At 51.8% G+C, this 27,141-nt stretch overlaps 1 protein-coding gene across 3 annotated transcripts in view; it reads right to left on the bottom strand.

Moving 5' to 3' along the window:
• Nucleotides 1–27,141, bottom strand: part of grk3 (G protein-coupled receptor kinase 3) — a 63,278-nt gene that overhangs the window by 15,188 nt on the left and 20,949 nt on the right. For 2 of the 3 annotated variants that reach the window (XM_064308790.1, XM_064308788.1), the window contains exons 3-13: nt 11,101–11,174; nt 9,552–9,653; nt 5,938–6,012; nt 5,205–5,266; nt 4,966–5,023; nt 4,508–4,599; nt 4,035–4,134; nt 3,831–3,909; nt 2,593–2,723; nt 1,826–1,920; nt 1,336–1,443 (exon numbers count right to left, since the gene is read on the bottom strand). In XM_064308790.1, the coding sequence (XP_064164860.1) occupies nt 1,336–1,443; nt 1,826–1,920; nt 2,593–2,723; nt 3,831–3,909; nt 4,035–4,134; nt 4,508–4,599; nt 4,966–5,023; nt 5,205–5,266; nt 5,938–6,012; nt 9,552–9,653; nt 11,101–11,174 (976 nt within the window). The remainder of the gene's footprint in view (nt 1–1,335; nt 1,444–1,825; nt 1,921–2,592; nt 2,724–3,830; nt 3,910–4,034; nt 4,135–4,507; nt 4,600–4,965; nt 5,024–5,204; nt 5,267–5,937; nt 6,013–9,551; nt 9,654–11,100; nt 11,175–27,141) is intronic. The other variant, XM_064308789.1, reaches the window with a different exon arrangement.

The raw sequence follows: 27,141 nt of genomic DNA, 5'->3' as shown, positions 1-27,141 counted from the left end.
CTTTCACAGACAAGCAGTGGGAAGAGATGGGGAATAGGGTGGGGTCTTACAGACAGGCGTTGGGTGGGTGAGGATTGGGATTGTGGCGGGTCTTTCACAGACAGCAGCGTTGGGTGGGAATTGGTGTGAGTCCTTCACAGATGGGCAGTGGGAGAGTCGGATGGGCCAGGTGATTCACAGACAGACAGCAGCGGTAGGGTAGGGATTGGTGTGGATCTTTCACAGACAGCAGCAGGAGGGTGGGGACTGTGGCGGGTCTTTCACAGACGAGCAGTGGGAGACTGGGGATTGGGGTGGGTCTTTCACAGATGGGAAGTGGGAGAGTGGGGATTGGGACAGGTCTTTCACAGAAGGGCAGTGGGAGAGTGGGGATTGGGACAGGTCTTTCACAGAAGGGCAGTGGGAGAGTGGGGATTGGGACAGGTCTTTCACAGAAGGGCAGTGGGAGAGTGGGGATTGGGACAGGTCTTTCACAGAAGGGCAGTGGGAGAGTGGGGATAGGGGCGGGTCTTTCACAGAAGGGCAGTGGGAGAGTGGGGATTGGGACAGGTCTTTCACAGAAGGGCAGTGGGAGAGTGGGGATAGGACAGGTCTTTCACAGATGGGAGTGGAGAGTGTAGTGGGGGATCTTTCACAGATGGCAGGGGAGAGGGGGATTGGACAGGTCTTTCACAGAAGGGCAGTGGGAGAGTGGGGATTGGGCGGTCTTTCACAGAAGGGCAGTGGGAGAGTGGGGATGGGACAGGTCTTTCACAGATGGCAGTGGGAGAGTGGGGATGGGACAGGTCTTTCACAGAAGGGCAGTGGGAGAGTGGGGATAGGGGCGGGTCTTTCACAGAAGGGCAGTGGGAGAGTGGGGATTGGGACAGGTCTTTCACAGAAGGGCAGTGGGAGAGTGGGGATAGGGGCGGGTCTGTCCTGTGTGCTGTGTTCTGGTTTTCGGTCTGTCTCATCCTGCAGCCCGGCCGGGCCCTGCTGACCTCTCTCTCCTGCCTTTGAAGTGTTCAAACGCACGGACACATCAATGGAGAGACGCACTCCTCTCGCTCGCCCGCACGCTGCCCCGCTCCGCCTTCCTCCCTCGCCGTGGCAACCACCCCCACCCCTGCTTTTCTCCCTCTCTCTCTCTGTCTCTCTCCCCCTCTCTCCGCCTCCTTCCCTCCCTTTCTCTGATGTCTGTGAGCTGACCTCCTGGGTCCAAAGCACTGACATTTAAACTTTACACTCCACATCAAACAGGAGCGAGAGAAAAGGAGAGAGCGGGAGGGAGGGAGGGAAGGAGGGAGGAGGGGGGCAGGGAGGGAGCAGACAGACACAGAGATGGAGGATGCTCACCCTCGCAGCAGTTTGAAGAGCATGCAGCCCAGAGAGAACCAGTCAGCGCTGCTGTCATAGGCCGTCCCCTTCTGCAGGACCTCAGGGGCCATGTAGCCATGAGTCCCCCTGCAACACGCACACACACACACACACACACACACAGATGCGCACACACACACACACAATTATGGCATTAATACAGAAATCACCATGAGAGCCAGAAGTCACTCAGGTAATACAAACACAATGCAAAACGCATGCACGCACGTGCACACACATGCACACACACACACGCACACGCACACACACGCACGCACACACGCACACGCTCACACACACACACGCACGCACGCACACACACACACCCTCACACACCCTCACACACACACACGCACACACACGCACACACACGCGCACACACGCGCGCACACACACGCGCACACACACGCACACACACACGCACACACACACACACACTGCGACAGCGCGGGCGGCGGGGCAGACTGACACGCTGGCGTGAGGCTTCTTCTTGGAGAAGTCGCAGGCCAGGCCCAGGTCAGAGATGCGCACGTGGCCGTGCTCGTCCAGCAGGATGTTGGCCGGCTGCGGGGGGGGGAGGGGGGGGGGGGGGAGAGCGTAAACACACGCCCGTCATTTCATCAGCATCACAGTGGGAAATACAACCCTTTCACCATCTTACCTTCATCACAAAACTACTGCAATTCCCTCTTTTAGGACCCTCCCATCGCTGCTGTTTTTATAACGATTACGCTCATTATTTTCATTTTTTTTTAAATTATAGCGTTTGTCTCCCCCTTTCTCCCTCCAGTAAGAGCCCCAGTCTCACGGGCTCTGGCAGCGCCCCTCCCCACCCCCCCCATGTCAGACAGACAGAGAGAGAACGGGGGGGAAGGAGAGGCTGAAAAATGGAATTTTAGATATATGAAAACTCCATCTAAAAAAGGTGTGAAAGCGAGAGAGACATGAAAGGCAGGTCAGCTGAGGGAATGAGTGTGTGACATACTGAAAGAGATGTGTAATGAGAGAGAGAGAGAGAGAAACGGAGAGAAAGCAGCGAGATGGAGCAGCAGACACCGAGAGGGAGAGAGAGAGAGACATGGGAATCGAGAGATCGAGAGCAACGGGTGAGAGAAAGGAAGAGATTGAGAGGCAGACGTTTGGGATAAGAGAAAAGGCAGGAAGACAGAGACAGAGAGACAGACTGGGGGGGGAGACAGAGAGAGAGAGAGAGAGAGAGAGAGAGAGGGGCCTTGCCTTGAGGTCTCTGTAGACGACGAATCGGTTGTGCATGTGCTCCAGGCCCAGGATGATCTCGGCAGCGTAGAAGCGCATCTCCTTCTCACTGAAGACGCCGTGCTGGGAGAGGTGGTAGTGCAGGTCACCGCCTGACGCAGGGACAGAGGAGCAAACGTAAGGAGGAGGGACAGGATCGCACATCCAACGCCATGAGGTCTCTACTGAGTGAGGGGGACGGATGGAGGGAGAGGGGAATGGATGGAGGGAGATGGTTTTGGATGGTGGGAGAGGGTGAATGGATGGAGGGAGATGGTGAATGGAAGGAGGGAGATGGTTTTGGATGGAGGGAGAGGGTGAATGGATGGAGGGAGAGGGTGAATGGATGGAGGGAGATGGTTTTGGATGGAGGGAGAGGGTAATGGATGGAGGGAGATGGTTTTGGATGGAGGGAGAGGGTGAATGGATGGAGGGAGATGGTTTTGGATGGAGTGAGAGGGTGAATGGATGGAGGGAGATGGTTTTGGATGGAGGGAGAGGGTAATGGATGGAGGGAGAGGGTGAATGGAAGGAGGGAGATGGGAATGGATGGAGGGAGAGGGTGAATGGAAGGAGGGAGATGGGAATGGATGGAGGGAGAGGGTGAATGGATGGAGGGAGATGGTTTTGGATGGAGTGAGAGGGTGAATGTATGGAGGGAGAGGGTGAATGGATGGAGGGAGATGGTTTTGGATGGAGGGAGATGGGAATGGATGGAGGGAGAGGGTGAATGGATGGAGGGAGAGGGTGAATGGATGGAGGGAGAAGGTAATGGATGGAGGGAGAGGGTGAATGGAAGGAGGGAGATGGGAATGGATGGAGGGAGAGGGTGAATGGATGGAGGGAGATGGTTTTGGATGGAGTGAGAGGGTGAATGTATGGAGGGAGAGGGTGAATGGATGGAGGGAGATGGTTTTGGATGGAGGGAGAGGGTGAATGGATGGAGGGAGATGGGAATGGATGGAGGGAGAGGGTGAATGGATGGAGGGAGATGGTTTGGATGGAGTGAGAGGGTGAATGTATGGAGGGAGAGGGGGAATGGATGGAGGGAGATGGTTTTGGATGGAGGGAGATGGGAATGGATGGAGGGAGAGGGTGAATGGATGGAGGGAGAGGGGAATGGATGGAGGGAGAGGGTGAATGTATGGAGGGAGAGGGTGAATGGAAGGAGGGAGATGGGAATGGACGGAAGGAGAGAGTGAATGGGGGAGAATTCTTACCATTCATTAAGTCCAAGATAAAGCAGAGTTTGTCTGGAGTGTGGAAGGCATACGTCATACACACAATGAAGGGGCAGTCCTGCAGAGAGAGAGAGAGAGAGATGAACACGTGTGTGTTTACCTGAGTGCACCAGTGTGCACGCACCAGTGTGTGTGTGTGTGTGTGTGTGTGTGTGTGTGTGTGTGTGTGTGTAGGGCACTCACCCCAGTGCTGACGAGTGACAGCATGATTCTCTCATTGAGTGCCAGCGTCTCCCCCTGCTTCATCTTAATCCGCTTCTTATCCAGACACTTCATGGCATACCTGAGAGACACACACACACACACACACACACACACGCACACGCACACGCACGCACGCGCACACACACACACGCACGCACGCACGCACGCACGCACGCACGCACGCACGCACGCACGCACGCACGCACGCACGCACGCGCACACACACGCACACAGAGATACACGCACACACACAGACAGCACGCGCGCACACACACACACACAGACACGCACACGCACACACACACACACAGGGTAAGGAAAGGGCTAATGAAGGCTATACACTCATTCTGGTCTGAAACCGCTGATGGCGTTGCTGCTGTGACTCATTTCTCTCTTCCAACCCCTTCCTCTCCTCCACCCATCCCATCATGCTCTCCTCCGCACAGACTCACATTTTCCCCGTGTCTGCCTTCCTGCAGCCGTACACTTCCCCAAAGCCGCCCCTGCCGATGATCCGGTGGACGCTGAAGTCATTCATGGTCAACTGGGGGGGAGGAGAGCGAGGGACAGAGGATATCGTTACCCGAAACAGCAGCACCAACGGGCCTACCAAATGTCTTCAGTTAACACACACTCACTCAAAGGGTCTCTCACACACACACACACACACACACACACTCACTCAAAGGTCTCTCACACACACACACACACACACACACACACACACACACACACACACACACACAACAACACACACACCTCCTCAAAGGGTCTCACACAACACACACCACTCACTCAAAGGGTCTCACACACACACACAACACTCACTCAAAGGGTCTCACACGCACACAATCACACAATCACACACACACACACTGTTATTTTCATATACAAGCACAAAGACACATACACTTACGTGGATGTTGAGCTCTACATTCTTCCACTGGCAGAAGCGGGTGAACTTGTCGCTGTGGGAGAAAGAAAGGCGCAGTGAGGCGGGAAGCTCAAGCACAGCCGCACAGTCAGCCGCTCTTCCCAGGCGGGGGACGCGGACGCGCCGCACCGAGCGAGACGCGCGAGACCGTTCACAAAACAACGCGCGGAGGAAACCCGCCCACCCGCGGGTCAAAGGTCAGGCCACGCGCTCACCTCTCGATGAACTTCTGGAAGATCTTCCCTCGCAGGCTGTCGCAGATCTCCACGATGTAGGGCTGCGGGAGAGAGGGAGGACAGGGACGCATCAGCGCGCTTGCCCCGACTGCCGCGCCGGCAGGGAAAGAAAGCCGCCTTAGCTCAGCGCAAATGTGTCTTTGTTTTGGATTCAAATGCTTTTCTGTGCTCCATTGATCTTGCCTGGTGTAAGTGAGCCTGCTAATATGAAGGCGGGGTTAGCACTTTTTGAGAGTATTTCATTGATTCCAATACACCAGACAAGGTCAGTAAAGCGTAGAAAAGTATTTGAATCCAAAACAAATACGTATTTGACCCAGGTCTGGTTCAGCATCTTCACCTGACTGCCAGACAGAGATAAGGGGCACATGTATAGAATCTACAGAGACACCAGATACTCCACTTTTTAACCTGAATTATTTCTTAGTTTGGCCTTTCCATTCCATTCCATTTGGATGCATCGCCCGCAACTTCATTAAAAGGTGTGACCAAGTACAATACAGTATCAAGGGATGCTCAGCTACCCAACAGAACCTCTTGCAGTTAAACGGAGAGGGTGGCAGGAACGCAGGAGTTGAGTATCTGGTGATCCTGTAGTATCTGTGGTCCAGACAGCCCATTCTAAGACGGCTGTGACACAGCTGGCTGGTGACGGTGTCCACGCGGCCTAACGGGCAACACAGCGCCACCTAGCGTTTGTGCTCGCGCTCACCTGGAAGAGAGTGGGAGGCACCTGCTTCTTGGCCAGGTGAGTCTGGACGTGATCCACTGCTTTCTTGGAGAAGGGCTGCAAGAGGGGAGACAGAGAGGTGTGACGCCAGGACGGGGGGCGGGGTCCATTATCGGAATGGGTCCCAGCTGAGTGTCCCTGGAGATCTACCATCACTCAAACCCTAACGAAGCAAACCTCAATTAACAGCATCAGGTATGCCGCATCAGGGTCGAGATGACAACCTACCGGACAGCACAGCAGATCTCCAGGAACAGGGTTGGGACCCAATTTGTTATCTCACAAAGGGAATATTCTGCAGTGAGACCTTCCTGAGCCCAGTGGCAACTGGCTGAGAGTGGAGTCCTTATCGCTTTAATCCCACTCACTCACTGAAGCTCCACACCTACTGCACATCTCCCGGTCCGGCCGAGGTCCACTCCGGGTTTTAACTCAAGCCCAGAGACGACAGGGGACCCGAGGGCTTGGCTTGGGGATCGGTGCTCTCTCACCCGCGTGCGCGTCTGCGGAGGATCTGGCCCGCTTCCTGCAGATGTCACGCCGCGTCTGCTGCCAGGTGGAGGGCTTGTATCTATCAACCGCACGCGGCCGCAGCCCAGTCGCTCAGGCTTATGGGTAACGCTGCCATGTGCAGCCTGTCAGTTCTACAAGTGCACGCCATCAAGGACTGGAGTCATTTTGCCTGCTTTTGCTCCCTAACAAGTGTGAGAAGTAACAACGCATTCTCTGCAAGCCTAGCGGTTCTGAAGCTGGGCTCTGGGGTACCCCTGTCTACGCTGGCTCTCGCTGCAGCCAATCTCTTGATTAGTACAACTGTTGAAAAGGTGCTTAAATAGATTTAACACAAAAAAGATTTGGCTCATTTTCTTTCACTTGGAACTCTTCCACAAATTACAGTGACCACGTATCCACACTTTCAGCATTTAGGCCTTGGCTTATTTCAATGGTAGGAACATAAATTAAATAAAGATGTAAATTGTTTCAAACCCCCCGCCCCCCCAAAAAGCACATCATTGAAAACGAACACAATAGTTGTACGCAATCTAATACGATTACGTTTTTGAATGAATATGGAATATGTAAGGGTGTATTCACACCTACCTCATTTGGTGCAGACAAAACAAACCCACATTTCTGGGTTCATTTTGAACATTTTGTGAAACCTCCACCTGTACTCGGGTGTGCACCAAACAAACGAACCATGGATCGCTAAAAAAAACTTTTGTCTTTGTCCTCTTCCAAGTGAACCCTGGTACAGTTCGTTGCTGTCGAGAACACAGTTCTACCACGGTTCGAAACTAAACTATCATAGCTACGGACCAATTATAAGAAACGCTGGAGTGGTACTTTGGGGTACTGGAGTGTTCGCATCAGTATCCATTTTACAGCTAACCGATGCCTTTCAGGCTCAGCAAAGAGCACCAAAGATCTTCCCCTAATTGCTTGAAAATATTGTTTTTCGCGGCACGATCTATTCAGAACGAAACCGTTTTGACTTTGAGAACGAAAGACGAGGGTGACCCAGCAGCCCAGCGCTCAGAGCCTCGCAAAGCAAGGGGACCGAATCATAAGCCTTCTGCTCAAAAAGCCTCTGTTCCAGCGAATGAAAGGAACCAATCGGGCACAACTTGCCGAGCGGAGCAGAAGAGGGTGAAGCAATTCGGTGAAATTACGGCAAAGCTCACGTCTGCCGGCGGCGCAGCAGAGGACGAGCCGACCCAGCCGCACGGAGGTCGCCGCCGCGTTCCGGAGGGGCTGCCGGTTCGAATCAAAATCTGAACATTTCTTTTGAACGCCGCGTAGGAAAGAAACTATCAAGCCTCCCCGATTTTGCCGGGTTTCTCTTTTGAAGCGCTGCTCAGAACTCCCCAGAACCGCTGTGTATAAAGCTCACGTCAACCTGGCAGCTGAACCTCGTAATGAGATCTTCTGCGCAGAGTCATGAATATTTGAAAATTTTAAACCAGGGTGAGTTCTGGTTTGATGTAAAACTGGAATATTCACCCATGGGTCTTCGAGTGATGTGAGTGTAGTTACACAAAAAGATGATGATATCAAGAGCCAGCAAAATAAAAAAAATAAAAAAGATTAATTTTATTTATTTAATTAAAAAGTCATTAGAAGGTTCACCCAAGTTAAGACACTAATCTGGCCACAATGTTCTCTTAAAGAACCAAAACCCACATGTCTTGCAATCATTTCTATTACATGGGTAACTCTCGATCAAACAAATTTTGACCCTGAGAAAAACATTCCACACAAGAATGAACTTTTTTCGTTTTTACAGTACCTGACAATCCCAATTCAACACATTCTTACTTAAAAGTAAAAAACCGTGTGGACAGTAACACTCAGAGGGCAAGGGCTAGGGGAAGGCAGAAAAGGCTTTTCTCTGTCCATTTGGATGGTGAGCAAAGCACAGGTTTTCGGTCAGGCCAAAGCCGACGTCCTGCAGAACGCTTCCTGAGCGGTCGCAGCAGTGGACATCTGACCCTGGACATCTCCGCAAATAGACCGACCCCCTCGTTTTCCAATTCACTGACGGCCAACTGACGCTGCAGCCCGCACGGCCGCATGTGACCGTGCGACGCGTCAGGGAAATTGCATTTTTCCGCTGTAATTCAATGAAGAGTCTTGAGCGCAACAATTAGCGAGCTAAATGTAGCCATCGATTAAGACGATAACCATCCTCAAAGAAAGAAAACAAGATTGGCTTAGCAGCCTTCCTGCTGCGGAGAACGTGTACTGCAGAGCGCTGTCTTGTCTGGCAAATGTGCTCGGCCAGTTTTTGAGCGGATATTCAACAATTAACACACGCGCCGAGCTCAATCTCGAACCACATGCAGCGTAAGAATGTACAGCGTGAAGCAGGTGATTAGGCGCACGTTGAAAAGTCGTGGTACAGCAGGCGACAGACAAAAGCGTAACTCGAAAAAGAGAACGGGTCTGCACATTTACTTCATGCGAGGGAGATACCATGGATTTGAAATGGTCTGGATAGCATTTACCCAAAGTGCAAAATAAATCAGAAACACTTGGGAGCTCTGAAGTGGAGCTCAGACCATTGTCTAAGCTGTCAGACACCCGAGATAAGGGCATCAACCCAAAAAGAGCGCTTCAGTGTAATCCAATGAGAGCCCGCACCGTAAACAGGCCTGCCAAATTAAGCACTGCATCCTCACCAATGGAAAAAGAAAAAAAAAACTGGCTGAGGTAGGATTTCAAAACCACTTTAAATCAAAGGGCAAAAGCAGCAGAGGGCTGGACGTAGAGATTTGGAGAAAGCCCTCAGCGCCTCAGAGGGTGCTGATGTTGGGAGCGGAAAGGCAGTTTCAGGAGGCACCAGGAGTGGAGGGGTGGAGTTCGGTTGATGTCAGGTGTAGACAGACAGGCAGTGTTTGAGCTGGCACCAGGAGTGGAAGGGGGGGGAGGTGGGGGGGTTGATGTCATGAGGCAAAATTTTGAGTTATGTTTCGAGTGGAGGGCAGATTTTTTACGAGATGTTTTGAGTGGAGGGGAGAATTTTTAGGTGGTGCACTGAGTGGGTAGATTATTGGGTGATGTTGAGAGTGGAGGAGGGAGTGGGCGGAGCTTACGTGTGAACAGGACAGGAGCTCCTTCATGATGTAGCCGTCATAGATCTGCCGGCTGCGACAGAGCCGCTCTTCCTCCGAGTCCAGCTTCTCGTACTCCTTAATCTGAAACGATCACAGCAGATTACTGCATAATCTGCAATGCAATCATATGATCCTTAATCCCTGCCGCAAATACCTTAATCCCAAAGGCTGCTAAAACACTTCCTGAGCCCATGTACATCGGTGTTGTACCTGCTTCATGGGCCTGGATTACATTCAGACAAACACCGCGAGGTGAAGTGGCAGACTGAGGGCTCGAACTCACTGGATTACGACGAGCCCGGTGACGCCCTTGAACGAGGACCTGAGTTTAGAGCTCAGGAGGGATTTTATCGTGGAGAAACGGGGCTGCACCGTCAGCATGGCCTTCACCAGTTAATGGGGGAATTTAATCTCCTACAATGAAACGCAATTGAATGCACCCAAGCTCAAAGTAACGGCACGTTCGGCTAACAGAAAAGCTTATAAGAAAGCGCTACTGAGAGCTGCTCCTGCGTGCAGCGCGACAGGAGCTGGGGTAAAGTTTGCGGAGCGCGTAGGACGGCGGGAACGAGGCCAATCTGATAAGCTCCGGCACCGGGGCAAGAGGGCAGCGTTTGGGGCGGACTGCTAGGCCCCGCTAGTTCTGGCAAGCTTTTATCTGCCTTCGAAAAATGTCAAGAGCCACCCCCGCGTGTGCAACCGTCGCAACCGGGACGGAAAGGCCCTACGTGACGCAACCGGTCTCCAGAAACACCCAGTTCAACCGGTCTAAACGCCCAGCTCAAACTGCACCAAAGGCGGAGGAAGACGCTAACGATGCGAAGATCATCTCCGTTAGCAAACGTAGCGCATTCGCGCATGGACCAGCGGCTCAGCCACGCTGTTCGGGTTCTCACGATAACAACTGGACTGAAGCCAGGAATAATCAGTTAGCTGGAAACGTAAAAGACAGGGAAGACCTGCGTGCGACGGTGCAGCAGTAATGAGCGGATAACATCGTGTTTATGTGAAAACAGAGAACCTGGCACAGTTCTGCAGCGGCGTAAACATGCCATGCTCTGATCCAGCATTTCCCTGCATTGAGCATCGCTTGGGAACTAGAGCGCAAATTTACAAATGACCTCGTTGCGACAAAAATCCAACATTTGCATTTGCGGAGATCAGCTAAACTTCCTCGAGGCGAAAGCCTAGCTTCCAACAATACCACGCACTACTGCCTCCGTACAAGGAAATGCTGGTCAAAGTCCTGATTCGAATCCGCGATTTTTATAGAGTTTGTTCAGGACTCCGGCAAAAATTTCATAGGAAAAGATCTCAGATGTCACACGCCACTTTATTGCTGTCTTGGGTACGTCTTTGGCGAAAACAGAATGAGCGACCTCATATGCCCCAACCGAATGTGGCTGGAGTCCAAACCCCCACGCTTCCTAGAAAGAGAGGGGTGATCTGCTCCCGCACAAACAGGGGGCCTGGAGGGCCCGGGGTCAGGACGGACAGAGCCCAGGAAGAGCAGGCGGACGAGTGTTACCTCTTCATAGAACTTGAGCTGCGGGACCGCCTCATCGATCTCATTCAGACAGAAATCCTTGAACAGCAGGAACCCTGAGAGAGAAAGGGAGAGAGAGAGAGAGAGAGAGAGAGATGGGTAAACGAACATGTTATCTGACTTGCACATGAGGCAAGGGACAGAAACACACACAGATCTTAATCAGCCGATTCACACATCATATGTCCTGACAAGTTAAACACCCCCCCACCAAGGGGGGATGGTGGTGATGTAAGGGACATTGGAGATTAAAAACAAATGAGTAATGTCTGGAGGGCCATAATATCAGCCACACGGCCAACCCCCCACCGCCTTTGTCGGTGGTGGTCATGCAGGACCTTTCCATGTATTGAGAGGTTTCCAGGAACTTGGAAGGGAATTATGGGTAGAAAGACGAGGGCTAATCTACGCAATAAAGGATGATAAGGAGGACTTTGGCGCCGACACAAACTTGTCTGGGGAGACTCGCCGTGGAAGAATTACCCTCAATAACGGAGCGCTGTCGTTTAATTCAGCCAATCGGCCCTCAGACGGCCCACGTCAGCCCCCGAGCTTCACAATGGGCCCATCTCCCAAGCGCTCCAAATTGGCTCCAGATACCGATCGGTCTGCCATGCTACACTTCCTGACGCGTCTCAGACAATCACCAAAACACTCTTCACCAAGGAAACTGGTGGCCGGGAGCAAAACACCCAAAATAACACCAAACGACCTGCCCAGACGCGCTGACTCAGCGGCCGCGTACGCGTTGTGCTCCAGTTTAGTTTTGCTCTCTGTTTTAAGCACCTGCTCTACAGTTATGCCTGCTGCACAAAGTCATAATGAGGCATGGGGTCAAATGGGGGGCTGCCTCCACATCTCCACAGGGCTGCGGGCTCCTGCAGGCAGAGACCGGGAACTCCTGGCTCTGAAGGGCCTCACTAACGGGGGGGCCGGTCATTATGGCCCAAGCCTCGCGCCTGGGGGGCACGCTCGCGTCGCCATGGCGACTCCGGACCCCTTGCCGTCGCGTGACAGTGACTCCGTCCCGGCGGGAAACGTGTCCCCGCTGGCCTCCCCCGCCCGCGCACCTCGCCCGCTCTGCTCGCAGTGTCAGGGCAAGCTGATTACCGCCGTTAAAATAGGCCTTTAATTCACACTCTAATTGGATCACAGGAGAATAATCTTACAGGGATTAAAAAAAAAAAAAAAAAACAGGAAGCAAAAACACAAAAACAATCACGCTCCTTCCGGAAAGCTCTCCTCTCACCCGCCTCATGCCCTTCCGGTGAACCTCTGCCAACCACCTCTCCTACTCTCCTTGCTTCAGCATCACCTGAACCTCCCTCTGAAATGTAATTTCTTAATTTGATAATTAACTGGTGATTTCTAACAGTGTACTACATTACTGATTGTGCTAGAGCAGGTCATTGCTATATATTGTATCTAGGTTTATCTTATTTTTGACCGGTGAATGTGCTGCTTATGGAGAAGGTGGAACAGAAAGTGCAGCTTGGGGTGGAAGAATAAAGGCAGCTAAATGAGCCCTTTGAGCTGCCACGTGCTCTCCTTTAGCACGAGCTCAGGGGCTGCAGTGCTCTCCTTTAGCACGAGCTCAGGGGCTGCAGTGCTCTCCTTTAGCACGAGCTCAGGGGCTGCAGAGCTCTCCTTTAGCATGAGCTCAGGGGCTGCAGTGCTCTCTCCTTTAGTATGAGCTCAGAGGCTACAGTGCTCTCCTTTAGCACGAGCTCAGGGGCTGCAGAGCTCTCCTTTAGCACGAGCTCAGGGGCTGCAGTGCTCTCCTTTAGCACGAGCTCAGGGGCTGCAGTGCTCTCTCCTTTAGCATGAGCTCAGGGGCTGCAGTGCTCTCCTTTAGCATGAGCTCAGGGGCTGCAGTGCTCTCCTTTAGCACGAGCTCAGGGGCTGCAGAGCTCTCCTTTAGCATGAGCTCAGGGGCTGCAGAGCTCTCCTTTAGCACGAGCTCAGGGGCTGCAGTGCTCTCTCCTTTAGCACGAGCTCAGGGGCTGCAGTGCTCTCTCCTTTAGCACGAGCTCAGGGGCTGCAGTGCTCTCCTTTAGCACGAGCTCAGGGGCTGCAGTGCTCTCTCCTTTAGCACGAGCTCAGGGGCTGCAGTGCTCTCCTTTAGCACGAGCTCAGGGGCTGCAGAGCTCTCCTTTAGCACGAGCTCAGGGGCTGCAGAGCTCTCCTTTAGCACGAGCTCAGGGGCTGCAGAGCTCTCCTTTAGCACGAGCTCAGGGGCCATGGTGCTCTCCTTTAGCACGAGCTCAGGGGCCACAGTGCTCTCCTTTAGCACGAGCTCAGGGGCTACAGAGCTCTCCTTTAGCACGAGCTCAGGGGCTGCAGTGCTCTCCTTTAGCATGAGCTCAGGGGCTGCAGTGCTCTCTTCTTTAGCATGAGCTCAGGGGCTGCAGTGCTCTCACCTTTAGCACGAGCTCAGGGGCTACAGAGCTCTCCTTTAGCACGAGCTCAGGGGCTACAGAGCTCTCCTTTAGCACGAGCTCAGGGGCTGCAGTGCTCTCCTTCAGCACGAGCTCAGGGGCTGCAGAGCTCTCTCCTTTAGAATGAGCTCAGGGGCTGCAGTGCTCTCTCCTTTAGAATGAGCTCAGGGGCTGCAGTGCTCTCTCCTTTAGAATGAGCTCAGGGGCTGCAGTGCTCTCTCCTTTAGCATGAGCTCAGGGGCTGCAGTGCTCTCTCCTTTAGCACGAGCTCAGGGGCTGCAGTGCTCTCTCCTTTAGCACGAGCTCAGGGGCTGCAGTGCTCTCTCCTTTAGCACGAGCTCAGGGGCTGCAGAGCTCTCCTTTAGCATGAGCTCAGGGGCTGCAGTGCTCTCCTTTAGCACGAGCTCAGGGGCCGCAGAGCTCTCCTTTAGCACGAGCTCAGGGGCCACAGTGCTCTCTCCTTTAGTATGAGCTCAGAGGCTGCAGAGCTCTCTCCTTTAGTATGAGCTCAGAGGCTGCAGAGCTCTCTCCTTTAGCACGAGCTCAGGGGCCACAGTGCTCTCCTTTAGCACGAGCTCAGGGGCCACAGTGCTCTCCTTTAGCACGAGCTCAGGGGCTGCAGTGCTCTCCTTTAGCACGAGCTCAGGGGCTGCAGAGCTCTCTCCTTTAGCATGAGCTCAGGGGCTGCAGAGCTCTCTCCTTTAGAATGAGCTCAGGGGCTGCAGCGCTCTCTCCTTTAGCACGAGCTCAGGGGCTGCAGTGCTCTCACCTTTAGCATGAGCTCAGGGGCCGCAGTGCTCTCTCCTTTAGTATGAGCTCAGGGGCTGCAGTGCTCTCCTTTAGCACGAGCTCAGGGGCTGCAGTGCTCTCCTTTAGTATGAGCTCAGGGGCCGCAGTGCTCTCTCCTTTAGAATGAGCTCAGGGGCTGCAGTGCTCTCCTTTAGTATGAGCTCAGGGGCTACAGAGCTCTCCTTTAGCATGAGCTCAGGGGCTGCAGTGCTCTCCTTTAGCATGAGCTCAGGGGCTGCAGTGCTCTCTCCTTTAGTATGAGCTCAGGGGCTGCAGAGCTCTCTCCTTTAGCACGAGCTCAGGGGCTACAGAGCTCTCTCCTTTAGCACGAGCTCAGAGGAAGGGCCAGCCTGACACACTTCCTCATAGCCACGCAATAGAATTCTGTGACTTGCCAATCTGCTGTGTATGTTCTATGCCTGCTGCACCACTTTGTGTGAGTGTGTGTGTGTGTGAGTGTGTGTGTGTGTGTGTGCGCGTTGTGTGTGTGCGCGTTTGTGTGGGAAAGAAGCTGATGCTGACATGCTCATGTTTACTCCCCCTTTCACTATCTTTCCTGCTCTTCTCTTCCCTTTCCCCGTTTATCTCATCCTACCATCCTTTCGGGTCCTCTCCTTCCTCTCAGCCTCTCTTCCTATCCTCTCTCTGCAGCACTTGGTTGTGCGCGTTCCATGGTAGCGCTAACTTTGTGAGCAGAGCCGCCTAGTTAATGCCTAATATTCCCACCCCCGAGGCTCCCACGGTGAACCCGGATGCTGGGTACATGGGCACCGCGACGCCAGTCTAGCCGGGTTGCCCTCATGCGAGGCCAGGTGGGCGGGGTGAGGTGACAGACAGTGCCACAGTGGGACGTGCCAACCTTTCATTGGTGGAGGGATGCAGAGAGCGTGTGGGTGAAAGGTGCCCGCCACAAAAAACCTCCATGTCTTTGCTGCACGCACACTAACAAGACCACAGAGACACACCAAGTCACAAACCAGGATAACAAATTATAAAATGAATCAACTTATTAAACACATACAGCAGTGGGAACATTTCAGGCCAAGGCTGATTCACGTGTCAAATGAGGTGAAATCAGGGGCCTGAACTAATGTTAGAGGTTTTAAAAAATGCCGGGTTTTGAAAATGCCACATCACTTATTTTGCATGACTATCTTTACAAATAATAATCTCCTACAATAGACGGTCTACCATGCAGTAAGTTTGAATAAAATAAAAAAATAATAACAATAAATAGCAAACTAACATAACAAGAAGCAACATACTAACATACCATTGAAAGTACCTTTCTTTATTAAGGGTGGCACACTTTCGTCCTTGCAATTAGTATTGAAAGATTTTTTGCATTTAAAAAGAACATTTCAGGATGTGCTGGCAAAAACTCATTTAGGCGAGTAAATGATCCCGCCCCTATTCTGAATCTAAGTGTCTTTGGTGAAATTTGCCAAACTGTCATCAAATATGAGGCCCTTTCCAACACTGGGGTCTGTCCAGGAAGACGGAGCCAGTAACCATGACTCATCACTATTATCAGTGAATTACCTTTTTCTTTGAAACACTGAGGAAGCAAGAAAAAGCAAAGAGGGAGCCTAAAAAAAGGCCTAAATGACAAGACGAGGCCCGACTGAAGCCCTTCCAACACCGGCGATCTTTCCAAGAAGCGGAACAGGCAGTTACGGGGACAAGAGGAGCACTAATGAGAGCAATAAAGAGGATAAGGAGAACGTCAGAACTGCGTGAACGCGTCTGAGCAATCAGCAGGGATTACCTTAAATCAGAGCCGACTGCGGCTGCCGTCACAAAGTCACCCTGGCCTGCAGCCGTACTGCTTCCTACCTATAGGAGGCGCTGTGTGAGATGAGCGCCGGGGCCAATGAGCGCCAGACCTGGCCTGCTCACTGCTTCCTGGGAACTGGCAGGATGACCGCAAACGCAGTGTAATTCAGCAAGTTGGCCAGCTGGCTAGCCTTTAAGTTGTGAAACTGCAAGCTTGTTTTTTTTTTTTTTCCCTTCTTTTTTTCCTGCCTCTATAAAGAAGATCCAGTGCTTCCCCGGTCAGAATCGATCTGCGGTTTAGGCTGTGGGCCGAGTTCACGAGCAGGTATCGCAGACCTGGATTTATAGAGCGACGGTCTGGGATTGGCCGGTGTGAGAACTGGCAGCAGGCTTGACTTGGTCCACTTGCGAAAAAGGCATTAGGAAGGGGTTTTAAGAGAACGGCCCCCGTGGGACTGAAGAAGATGCATCATCGGAACAAAGGGTCAAAAAATCAAGGCCTCTTAGCGTAGCGAGCTGAATGTTTCAGTGAAGAGCGGTTTCCGATTTGTGCCTGGTGTGGAGAAATTTCCAGATCCCAGAACAGCAGCCGCGTCGCGGCAGCAGGGACCCCACTCATAAAGAAGCTGCTCCATTGCCACTCGGGCTGGGCACAGTGAGAACAAGATGCTTCAGTCAGCAGACAACGACGGTCTTTGAGCATGTGGAACAGGTGCATTTTTCATTTTATTTTTATTATTGCCACACATTCTGGGTGCTTCAAACCTAGAACAAATAAATGATGCAATGAGAGTGCAAAAATTCCCATGAAGGTCAAGACCCATCCTAACAGTAAACCAGAGCCCATGCATTTGGCCTTTCAGCAGGTCCGGCTTATATGCCTACTTCTCCATCTTTCAGTGCATGCATGCCATGCAAATACCTGCTTGTGTTTTGCATGTGAAATTCGTGAGAAGTCAGTACTGTTTGTTTGTTAGACTCGCTCACCAAAATACTGCAAGTCCTCACAAAGCCAGCTCTGTCTCTACACTCTCGATTTCCCTCAGCACGCTATCAGTGCGGAAGTGTGCAGTCAATACATAAGTTGTGGTCCAGAACACACTCACGCAGACACACACACACACACACACTAACCACCCACACAGCGAGACGCTCGCTGAGCCACCCACACAGTGAGACACACACACCCAAAAGCAGGAAGAAGCGCATGATACTAACCTACACTCATCGAGCTGTCAGAGGTAACCGCTTTCCAATACGAACACACTCAAGTTCATACCATCGCTCAGAGCCTGGGCTGCACACAGCTCGGTTTGGGCACATTTGGGTCATGCACGTGCACACGCACGTGCACACGCAAACGGATTCAGCAAATGGTGTCGAGCTTATTTTAGGTCCAATTATCATCACTACGCCCTCCTCTGCCTCTCTGTGAGATTCGCCCTGTTCCAGTCTCTCCATGTATGCACAGTGTGTTTCACCAAATACACAGCACACGCCATGCATCCCCTGCACTTTCAAACTGGCAGACCTGGGACAACGAATTGTGAACAAAACAAGCTCCTGTGAGAGGTGTTGAAAGGTGTGTGTGCTTGCGGTGTGTGTGCAAAGATGCACATAACGCACACACACCAACACACATGCATGCAAACACACACACACGCACACACACACCGGCACAGACACACACACACACACACGCAACCTGAAAAGCTGGATGATCACATGCTACGATGCTAAACCCTGATTTTGTAAGCCATGCTGACAGATTATGCTTCACCATGGAGATGCTGGTGCAGAGGATTCCCACTCCGACTCCATTTCCTGGTTTCCCCGCAGGCCGGGCTTTATGTCTATCCCTGTCCTTGGCACCACATTAATATTTGATTAGCTATCGAGTCTCTTTGAGATAAAAGCTGCGTTGTGTTGCGCCTGCATCTTTGTGCTGCCATGCTACGATCATTAGCATGCGCTGCACGCTACTTGGCAAGCCAAACGCCAAAATGTGAGGTGCGCCATATCAGCAGAGATGCATTACTGTGCGACAGGTGTAGCCGTGGTTCGCAAACTTCCCATAATCGTGACAGACGAAGAAAAAAAAATAATAATAACTTATCCTTATCAGCTAAGGTTGATCTCCCGTTAAATCCCAAAACGCATTAACCGGGCCGGGAGGCTCAGCAGTCCCCCCGTCTGATCCCGGCCTGCCCTCCTGACCGCGCGGGGCCGTGTTGACGTTGGCGACGGCCGTCCTGCAGTGCCGACGGCGCGGAGGAGCCCGCGAAGGAAAGCGCGCGGGCGCGTGCTCTGTTTACTCTCGCTGTGTAACTTCCTTTCAGACGGTTTATTTACTCCAGCGCGGCCCACTTAATCCAAACATTGGAGAGGATGTGCCGAAAGGTGTCTGAAGGAATTACAATGCACTTCAGGAGCAAGAAACTGTTTCCGTGGTAAAGTGCTGAGCTAGAGCTGATTTGCAGTGCTCCAGCTGATTATACACGGCAGGCTACGTGTTGCTTATAATATTTACCGGTTCAAGACAGAAATTCTATTTATTATATACGGCTTGCCAATTTTATTGTGTAAGAGTATTCATTTTCTTTAAATTGCTAAAATTGACCATTTCCTAGTCTACAGATGACATATTTGCCTAAAAGAGGCACAAACTGTTCTTCAATGGGAAGCTTTCAGCTTTTCAGTTTTAAAAAAAAATTATTATTAAAACGTGCCTGCTAATTTTCGGGCATGACACCAAAGTGAAATTAAACTATTTGCGCACAAGGGCCAGAGGGTATATGCTTGTGTGTGTGTGTATCTATGTACATTAACATTATGTACATAATATGAAGTATATTTGTTTAAGCTGTTCACTGAAACACCTGCCGACCACATATAAATATAGACATTCTAATTAAAATTTTATATCTATCCCTCAGGTTCCACAGCACCGCGGTGAAGAACAATTATAAAAGCAGATATATTTCATAATCTCACGTGGTACTCGCAAAACTAGGGCAATTTCATCTTTTCAATCGACTTTCATGCCTTCATAGTGCCAGTCACCAAAATAAACAAAAAAATATAGAAAAATTCAAAAAGCTTTTCAACACCTTCACAAATGTAGCAAAGCATGAAACAAAGCCACAGTAATCGCTGCTAGCTGCCAAAAGCTAAAAGCAGACGTCTCTTACAAGACTTTCAACAGCTACAAGTGCCAGCACAGCAGCAGTGGTTCATGTTGTTTCCTGGTTTAAATCAGGAACTGACCTAGCTCAAGTAATGCTAAACAATACACACGAAAAATAAAATGTGGCAAGTCCCGTTTGGCTGAAAAGGTTGAGTGCTTACCATTCTCAGGCATACCCGCAGCAAAACTACCAGTGTTGACTTAGGCAATATCTAACCTTTGCAGCATGGGAATGTGTAATTAAACATGGACAAATCTGTGAGAAAGGGCAGGAAAGGCACCACTATAGGCAGATATGGAACAGAGTATGATATCCACTCTAGCTGCCTGGATACCTGTCAGAGCTTCAGAAACAGGACAAACATGTTGAACTGACGTAGCCAGGGGGGCAAGGGGGGCAAGAGCATAAGCTCAGATCCAGGTTAAACTCTCCACCCACATCAATTCCTTTAATTCGATTCCAAACCAGTATAAATCCCCAAATTACAACGACCGAGCAAATTACACGTGTGTGTGTGTGTGTGAGTGTGTGTATGTTCAAGTACATATTGAGCTGCAGTGTGTTTGCCATTTGCTGTGAAACTGAAAACCACAGACCTTCAACATTCTCAGATTTTCTATTAAAGAATCACACTAAATGAAGGTCTGCGGTTTCCATGACAACCAGTTTTTGGAAATGCAGAATTTAATAAGACAAGTCCAATCGCAGCAATAAAAGATAATCATGTTCTCCTGTAAAAACTAAAATACATCTTAAAATATTATTTTATGTATATTCTGGTAATTTAGTAAATGGATTGATACACTGAAGAGCAATACTCATGTTTTTCCTTCGGATATGTGCGTAAATAATAGCACTTGTTGAAGAGCACAGCACACTGTTGATAACAACACCCGCCCCAGTGCCAGGCCCAAATCCAAGGGTAAACAAAGAAAGCTTAAAACAAAGATACGGCCCTCAAAGTGGGGTTATTCACACAACGGAAGCCCCCCCCCCACTGACCGCCACCCAAACTGACAAACACTAACCACACCTATTCATCCAAGCCAAGGTCAATAAAGAAATACACATTTCTTTACAGCCAAGACCTGGGCAAAATACATATGAATAAGCATATTCATTCACTTTTTTTCTCCTCTTTCATACCAAGCTTCCTTTGCTAATAATATACCTATAACATAATTAAAATGATTAGACAGTTATACTTGGTGACCTGATGTGATGGGTATATTTTAGTGACCTCTAAGGGGACAGTGCATCAGCTACATCCATCAGCAACATAGCCAGCAAAAAAAGGAAAAAAAAAAGAAAAGCTAAAGCTATTATGATCTTATTGGATACTGGCGGCTGTGCAGACAGCGAAAATGAAAGCAAATCAGAGCTGAGCTCTAGGACGGCACCTGTCTATTTCAAGTGATGCGATGCTATCTGCAGGAAGGAGCCGCTCACAGACGCACTCGTTTCCTCGCCCTTTCTCCCGTCTTCCTGCGGTTTGCTTACCTTACATTCTGGCCTAGGGCGTGCTGGCGAAATAACTGACAAACTGCAAAAAAGGAAACGCCTCAACTTTTCATTTCTGAATTCTGGCCTGTGTGTCCTGATGGAGACTGAAAAGGCTTCCGGAAAACATGCGCGCTCTGGCCCGGACAATTACGTGTGCCAGCTGCAGCGGACAATTATGTGACATCACGCGCGCGCACAGTTACGCGTTCCATCCGCTATCACACGCGCGCGGACCGCAGGGCCTGCACGCGCACGCCAGCGTGTGAGCGCGCACGCACCGTCTGGGAAACAAACGGCACAATGGAGGACAGAGTTTATAAACACAGCTGGGCCTCGGGCCAAGAGCTGGACGGAGTGAGAGGGAGGCGAAGAGGGGGAGAGAGAGCAAACGAGAGCAGGGGAGGGCGAGACAGAAATAGAGAGTATGTGAGAAAGCGAGAGACTGCGGCATGATGGGAAACGAGGGGACTCGGACGCCGTCCGCCAGACAACATGGCCGTTTCCACCAGGGCTGCTCCTGGTTGCAACCGAAATCCCAGAGAATTCGGGGGCCCTGCCCTCCCTCCAGCGGGGCTGTGGTGACGCTGCGGCTCTGCGTAGAGCCCGGTCCAAACGGCCTTTTGGCACCGCGCTCAAAAACAAGGCCTCGAGTGAGCGTAGCGAGCGCTGGGCGGAGGAGCTGGAGTGAGCGCTGTGTGGAGGGGCTGGAGTGAGCGCTGTGCGGAGGGGCTGGAGTGAGCGTAGCGAGCGCTGTGTGGAGGGGCTGGAGTGAGCGCTGTGCGGAGGGGCTGGAGTGAGCGCTGTGTGGAGGGGCTGGAGTGAGCGCCGTGCGGAGGGGCTGGAGTGAGTGCTGTGAGGAGGGGCTGGAGTGAGCGCGCGGAGGCTGGAGTGAGCGCTGTGCGGAGGGGCTGGAGTGAGCGTAGCGAGCGCTGTGAGGAGGGGCTGGAGTGAGCGCTGTGCGGAGGGGCTGGAGTGAGCGTAGCGAGCGCTGTACGGAGGGGCTGGAGTGAGCGAGCGAGCTGGGCGGGGCTGGAGTGAGTAGCGAGCGCTGTGCGGCGGGGCTGGAGTGAGCGTAGCGAGCGCTGTGCAGAGGGCTGGAGTGAGCGTAGCGAGCGCTGTGCGGAGGGCTGGAGTGAGCGTAGCGAGCGCTGTGCGGCGGGGCTGGAGTGAGCGTAGCGAGCGCTGTGCAGAGGGGCTGGAGTGAGCGTAGCGAGCGCTGTGAAGAGGGGCTGGAGTGAGCGCTGTGCGGAGGGGCTGGAGTGAGCGCTGTGAGGAGGGGCTGGAGTGAGCGTAGCGAGCGCTGTGCGGACAGGCTGGAGTGAGCGTAGCGAGCGCTGTGCGGACAGGCTGGAGTGAGCGTAGTGAGCGCTGTGCAGAGGGGCTGGAGTGAGCGTAGCGAGCGCTGTGCAGAGGGGCTGGAGTGAGCGTAGCGAGCGCTGTGCAGAGGGGCTGGAGTGAGCGTAGCGAGCGCTGTGCGGAGGGGCTGGAGTGAGCGAGAGAGCGCTGTGCGGACAGGCGAGTGAGGTAGCGAGCGCTGTGCGGCGGGGCTGGAGTGAGCGAGCGAGCGTGTGCAGAGGGGCTGGAGTGAGCGTAGCGAGCGCGTGCAAGGCTGGAGTGAGCGCTGTGCGGAGGGGCTGGAGGGAGCGCTGTGAGGAGGGGCTGGAGTGAGCGTAGCGAGCGCTGTGAGGAGGGGCTGGAGTGAGCGTAGCGAGCGCTGTGCGGAGGGGCTGGAGTGAGCGCTGTGCGGAGGGGCTGGAGTGAGCGGAGTGAGCGCTGTGCAGAGGGCTGGAGTGAGCGTAGCGAGCGCTGTGTGGAGGGCTGGAGTGAGCGTAGCGAGCGCTGTGCAGAGGGGCTGGAGTGAGCGCTGTGTGGAGGAGCTGGAGTGAGCGTAGCGAGCGCTGTGTGGAGGGGCTGGAGTGAGCGCTGTGTGGAGGGGCTGGAGTGAGCACTGTGTGGAGGAGCTGGAGTGAGTGTAGCGAGCGCTGTGCGGAGGGGCTGGAGTGAGCACTGTGTGGAGGGGCTGGAGTGAGCGTAGCACGCTGTGTGGAGGGCTGGAGTGAGCGCTGTGCGGAGGGGCTGGAGTGAGCGCTGTGCGGAGGGGCTGGAGTGAGCGGAGTGAGCGCTGGGCGGACGGGCGCTTTGTCTCAATCCTGTTTATGCAAATTGTTCTGGTCCACTTGGAGGCAAAGTGGGAGAGATGGAGGGAGGGGGAAGGACAGAGAGAGCGAGTGGGGCAGAAGTAATGACATTGACCGGCCAATTAATCCTCCCAATCCCACAGCAATCACGGGAGTCTGGTGGGGCAAAGAGCTGCCAATTAAGGCGATGCTCAGACACGCACGCACGCACACTCATGCGCACACACTCGACACGCCTCGCCGGGATGACCGTGGCCAAAAGTAAACACCCCAGCAACGAGGCCGGCGTGACCGGCCGACCCATCGCTGAGCCGGCCTGGCGCAGTGCTGAAAACGCCTCACACAACCGGGCCCGCGAAGAGCCAAAACAACAACAACAGCAGCCCAACGAGGCTGTGGGCGTCCGGCACATTCTCCACCCCGAGAGGCCGCGATGTTACGCAAGGTTTCCCTTTCCCGTTGGGGATCTCTCTCACGACCGCGTGTGACCGCCAGCATCGGTCGCCCAGTGGGCGTCGCCTAATTGGCCGTTAAGTCTCGGGGGCGTGGCCGCGCTCTGTCCTCAGGGCTCCTTCGGCGCTCCGGTCGGCGCCGCCGTGCCTCCGGCTCCGGGTTTTACACCATGCTTAAGAGGCTTTTATCGTCTGCCTTTTATGACAGGCCGGAGCGCTGGAGTCAGTGAAGCAATTATAACGCTCCGCTTCGTTCTCCTTATTAAACGACGTGAACGATCGCACGCCTCCCAGGCCTCCCGTCCAATAACTTTGGCCATAACCTGCCAATTCCAAACACAGGCAACTACCAGCAATCAGGTTTAAAGGATAATATAAATGAGTAAATAAGTAAAAAAAATATAATAAAAATTGCTTAAAGGTGCAGTGTGTAGAATTTAGCGGAATGGACTTGGCAGAAATGGAATATAATATTCATAAGTATGTTTTAATTATGTGTATGATCCCATTAAAATAAGAATCGTTGTGTTTTCGTTACCTTAGAATGAGCCCTTTATATCTACATATGGAGCCGGTCCTCTTCCACGGAGGCCGCCATGTTGCACCGCCATGTTTCTACAGTAGCCCAGAACGGACAAACGGCTCTAGAGAGGGCCTTTTGCGTTTTTTCTCACGTTTTTCATTTTGGTGGGTGGCGCGAATGCAGTGCATCGGTTGGAAGACAACGGGCAATCCGTTTGTGAAATATACGCGCATTTGTGATGCCTGGGTACCTTCCAAAACAGCTGTGCGTAATGCCACACGTGTTGTTTACGGCGTTGTCTCCCTTTTTAATACAGTCTGGTTAACTGACAATCCATTTATTCAGTAGGTGAGAGTATAAGCTTTCTAACAATGTATAGCATGTATAATTTTGCTTTTGGAATAGCGTTTTATTGGTCAGCGTAATCGAAAGTTTTGTTATCATCACATTCACTTAAGCATTCACTCTGTCGTAGCAGTAAAAGACGCTGCAGCTAACGAAACGTTGTGAACAATTTTTCGTAATTTCTTCGAAAATACTATTATTATGGAGGACTTATATGGCTGGGCATAACTAAGCCATATATTTGCTGATAGACCTAGCTGACATCGTTTTCTGGTGTAAGACCGAAGCGGATAGAAATATATCATTGATTTACTGTCTCTATTGAAAACAGCTAAGGTTTCATCATTGCTATGCAAGTATTTTTGAAACTGAGTGTCTTTAAATAGGTTAGTGGTATTGTATAATGAGGATATTTCACACTGTAATGTAAGAGTTAGTTAGTAGTGTAATAGTTTTTGTGACGCATCATGTCTTTCTACGATTTACCATCCAAAGCAGCTAATGTTAGCAATAAACCGATACCACAATGCGGAACTTGTAAGCTATGACCTATAGTTTTACAGACTAAATAACTAAAGACAATGTATAAATCTATCAAGGAACCTCATGACTTGACACTTGGCTACTCGATGCGGTCGTAGACGATGACATCATTTTTGGAACTTACAGACCACCGTAGCTGCTCCTACGTCGTTGGAAAGGGAGAGGTGAGGAGGGGGGTATTCAGTTGGTTGCAATCTGCAACCTCACCGCTAGATGCCACTAAATCCTACACACTGTACCTTTAAGTTTCCTTTCTCTGCCTTGGTTTGTTTTCGAGTGTCGCTGAACGTATATGCACACTGGAAGATGGACAATGACAGCACACGGGGCACGTAAACGTGCACACGCATGAGGCTACGCAAACGTACGTACGCACGGGGCCACGCAAACGTGCACACGCGCAGGCCGCTGAACTGCCCCCTGCTTTTGTCCTCAAACCCCTTCTCTAGCCAACGCCATTCCACGCTTCCAACACTCCTTAATAGAAGGACATTTGTGCGAGGCACATCTGAGCGCGTGCAAACGGCCCGTGTGACACGGTTAACACCGTGCGATATGGGAGGAGAAACAGATATGCCAAAATGGCAGAACCTGCTTTTCTTTCTTTTTTGTTGATGCATCAATGCAAACATGTGCATTCATGACTGATGACAAACTTCAAATCCGTGTTTCTTTTCTTCACGTTTTATTCCCATTGTAATTAATTTCATTTTCCCAGCTGCCAGGAAAACATGGGATTTCTTCAGTTCCTATGGCAACCACAGTTGCTAAGCAACACAAAACTCCCCAACATCCATTCCAGAACTCTGACAGATGGAGATGGAGAGAGAGAGGGAGATGTGAATGAGCGGGAGGGAGGGGTGGTCGGAAAACAAGGAAAGGGGTGCGGACCTGACAGAAAAAGAGAGGGGGGATAGGGAAAGAGAGAGAGTGAGTGAGTGAGAGAGGCAGAGAGCAAAGAAGAGGTACTGTTCCTTGTCTCATTCCTTTCCCCCTCTTCATTCTTCCCTCACTCCCTCTATCTCCATCACTGTGATTAAAGGCAAGCCACATTTGTAATTACTCTGTCAGAACAGATCCTCACTACTGAATGTCAGATAACCAGTTGTGTGTGTGTGTGTGTGTGTGTGTGTGTGTGCGCGAGTCACAGGTGTGTCCTCTGACCCACTGGCTGCTCTACTGGCCTTCTCTATAACAGAAGGGGTGAGCTGAGCACAGACAGAGAGAGAGAGCGAGAGAGAGAGAGAGCGAGAGAGAGGTGAAGAGGTGTGAAAGAGTGAGCGGTGGAGACGCATTTCTGATTGCATAACGGATACAATTGCAAGAAGCGACGAGCGGGAAGAGGACGACTGTGACGGCTGACACGCTCGTGTGGACAGGAGCGAGACTCGCCATCTGTCCCTCTGGGCCTGAACCCCGAGGGCCCCCCTCCCCGCTGGGCCAGGGCAGGCCCCGCGGCCACAGCCACCGAAACATATACACACATCACCTGGGGAGCAGAGAGGTACGAGGGCAACCAAACAATCAAACAAACAAACGCACAAAACAAAACAAACAAAACTATCCTTAGCTTCAAGGACTGAAACATTTAGTTCTGGTTTACCCCCTCAATGAGCCGCCACGTCCAAACGAAACGAAACAAAACGTTCACACGCAGGACCGTCCTGTTTCACCATTGCCACGGCAACAGTGTCAATTTGCATAAATGACAGCGAGTGGAAGTGTTAACTTGAGAAATGGCAGCTCTCACAGGGAGATCTCACACACTCGAACACCACGGCCACCCTGTTCTTGACCACCCGGACAGTCGAGCACATCGACCTGCCTGTGTGTGTGTGGTGTGTGTGTGTGTGTTTGTGTGTGTGCAGTTTTGCGGGGTGGCATTGACTGGATAAGGCCTTCTCAGCATTAGGAAAACTAGTAATCTCAGTCGAACATGCTTGCTAGTGATCTTAAAGACCTCTTACTGATCTAAAATATCTTGAAACGTTAACACTGCTCAAAGTACATGGGGACCACTGGATTTCTGAGGCAATTAGATTACAATTTCCTTCCCAGATCATCTGAAATTTGTTTGCTAACACTCATTCATTAATATTTGGCTAACCTGTCACATTGGCACCAGCTCGGCTGTGCAGTTTGCAGGAATAGGTCACAACCTTCACTGGAGATGGACACTGGAGTAGACTGCATATTTTCCACACTAAACCGACACATGCAGTATGCAGCGCAGGCGGCTTCAGAGGCGACTGCTAATCCGCTTCAGAGGGGAGCGGCGCGCGGCGTTTCTGCGTGCGTGTCTGTGGTGCGCTCACGCCATGCCAGCGC

The sequence above is a fragment of the Anguilla rostrata genome, chromosome 14, assembly GCF_018555375.3.
Source record: "Anguilla rostrata isolate EN2019 chromosome 14, ASM1855537v3, whole genome shotgun sequence".
In the NCBI taxonomy this organism is placed as follows: domain Eukaryota; kingdom Metazoa; phylum Chordata; class Actinopteri; order Anguilliformes; family Anguillidae; genus Anguilla; species Anguilla rostrata.
This window is presented reverse-complemented; position numbering and strand designations above follow the sequence as displayed.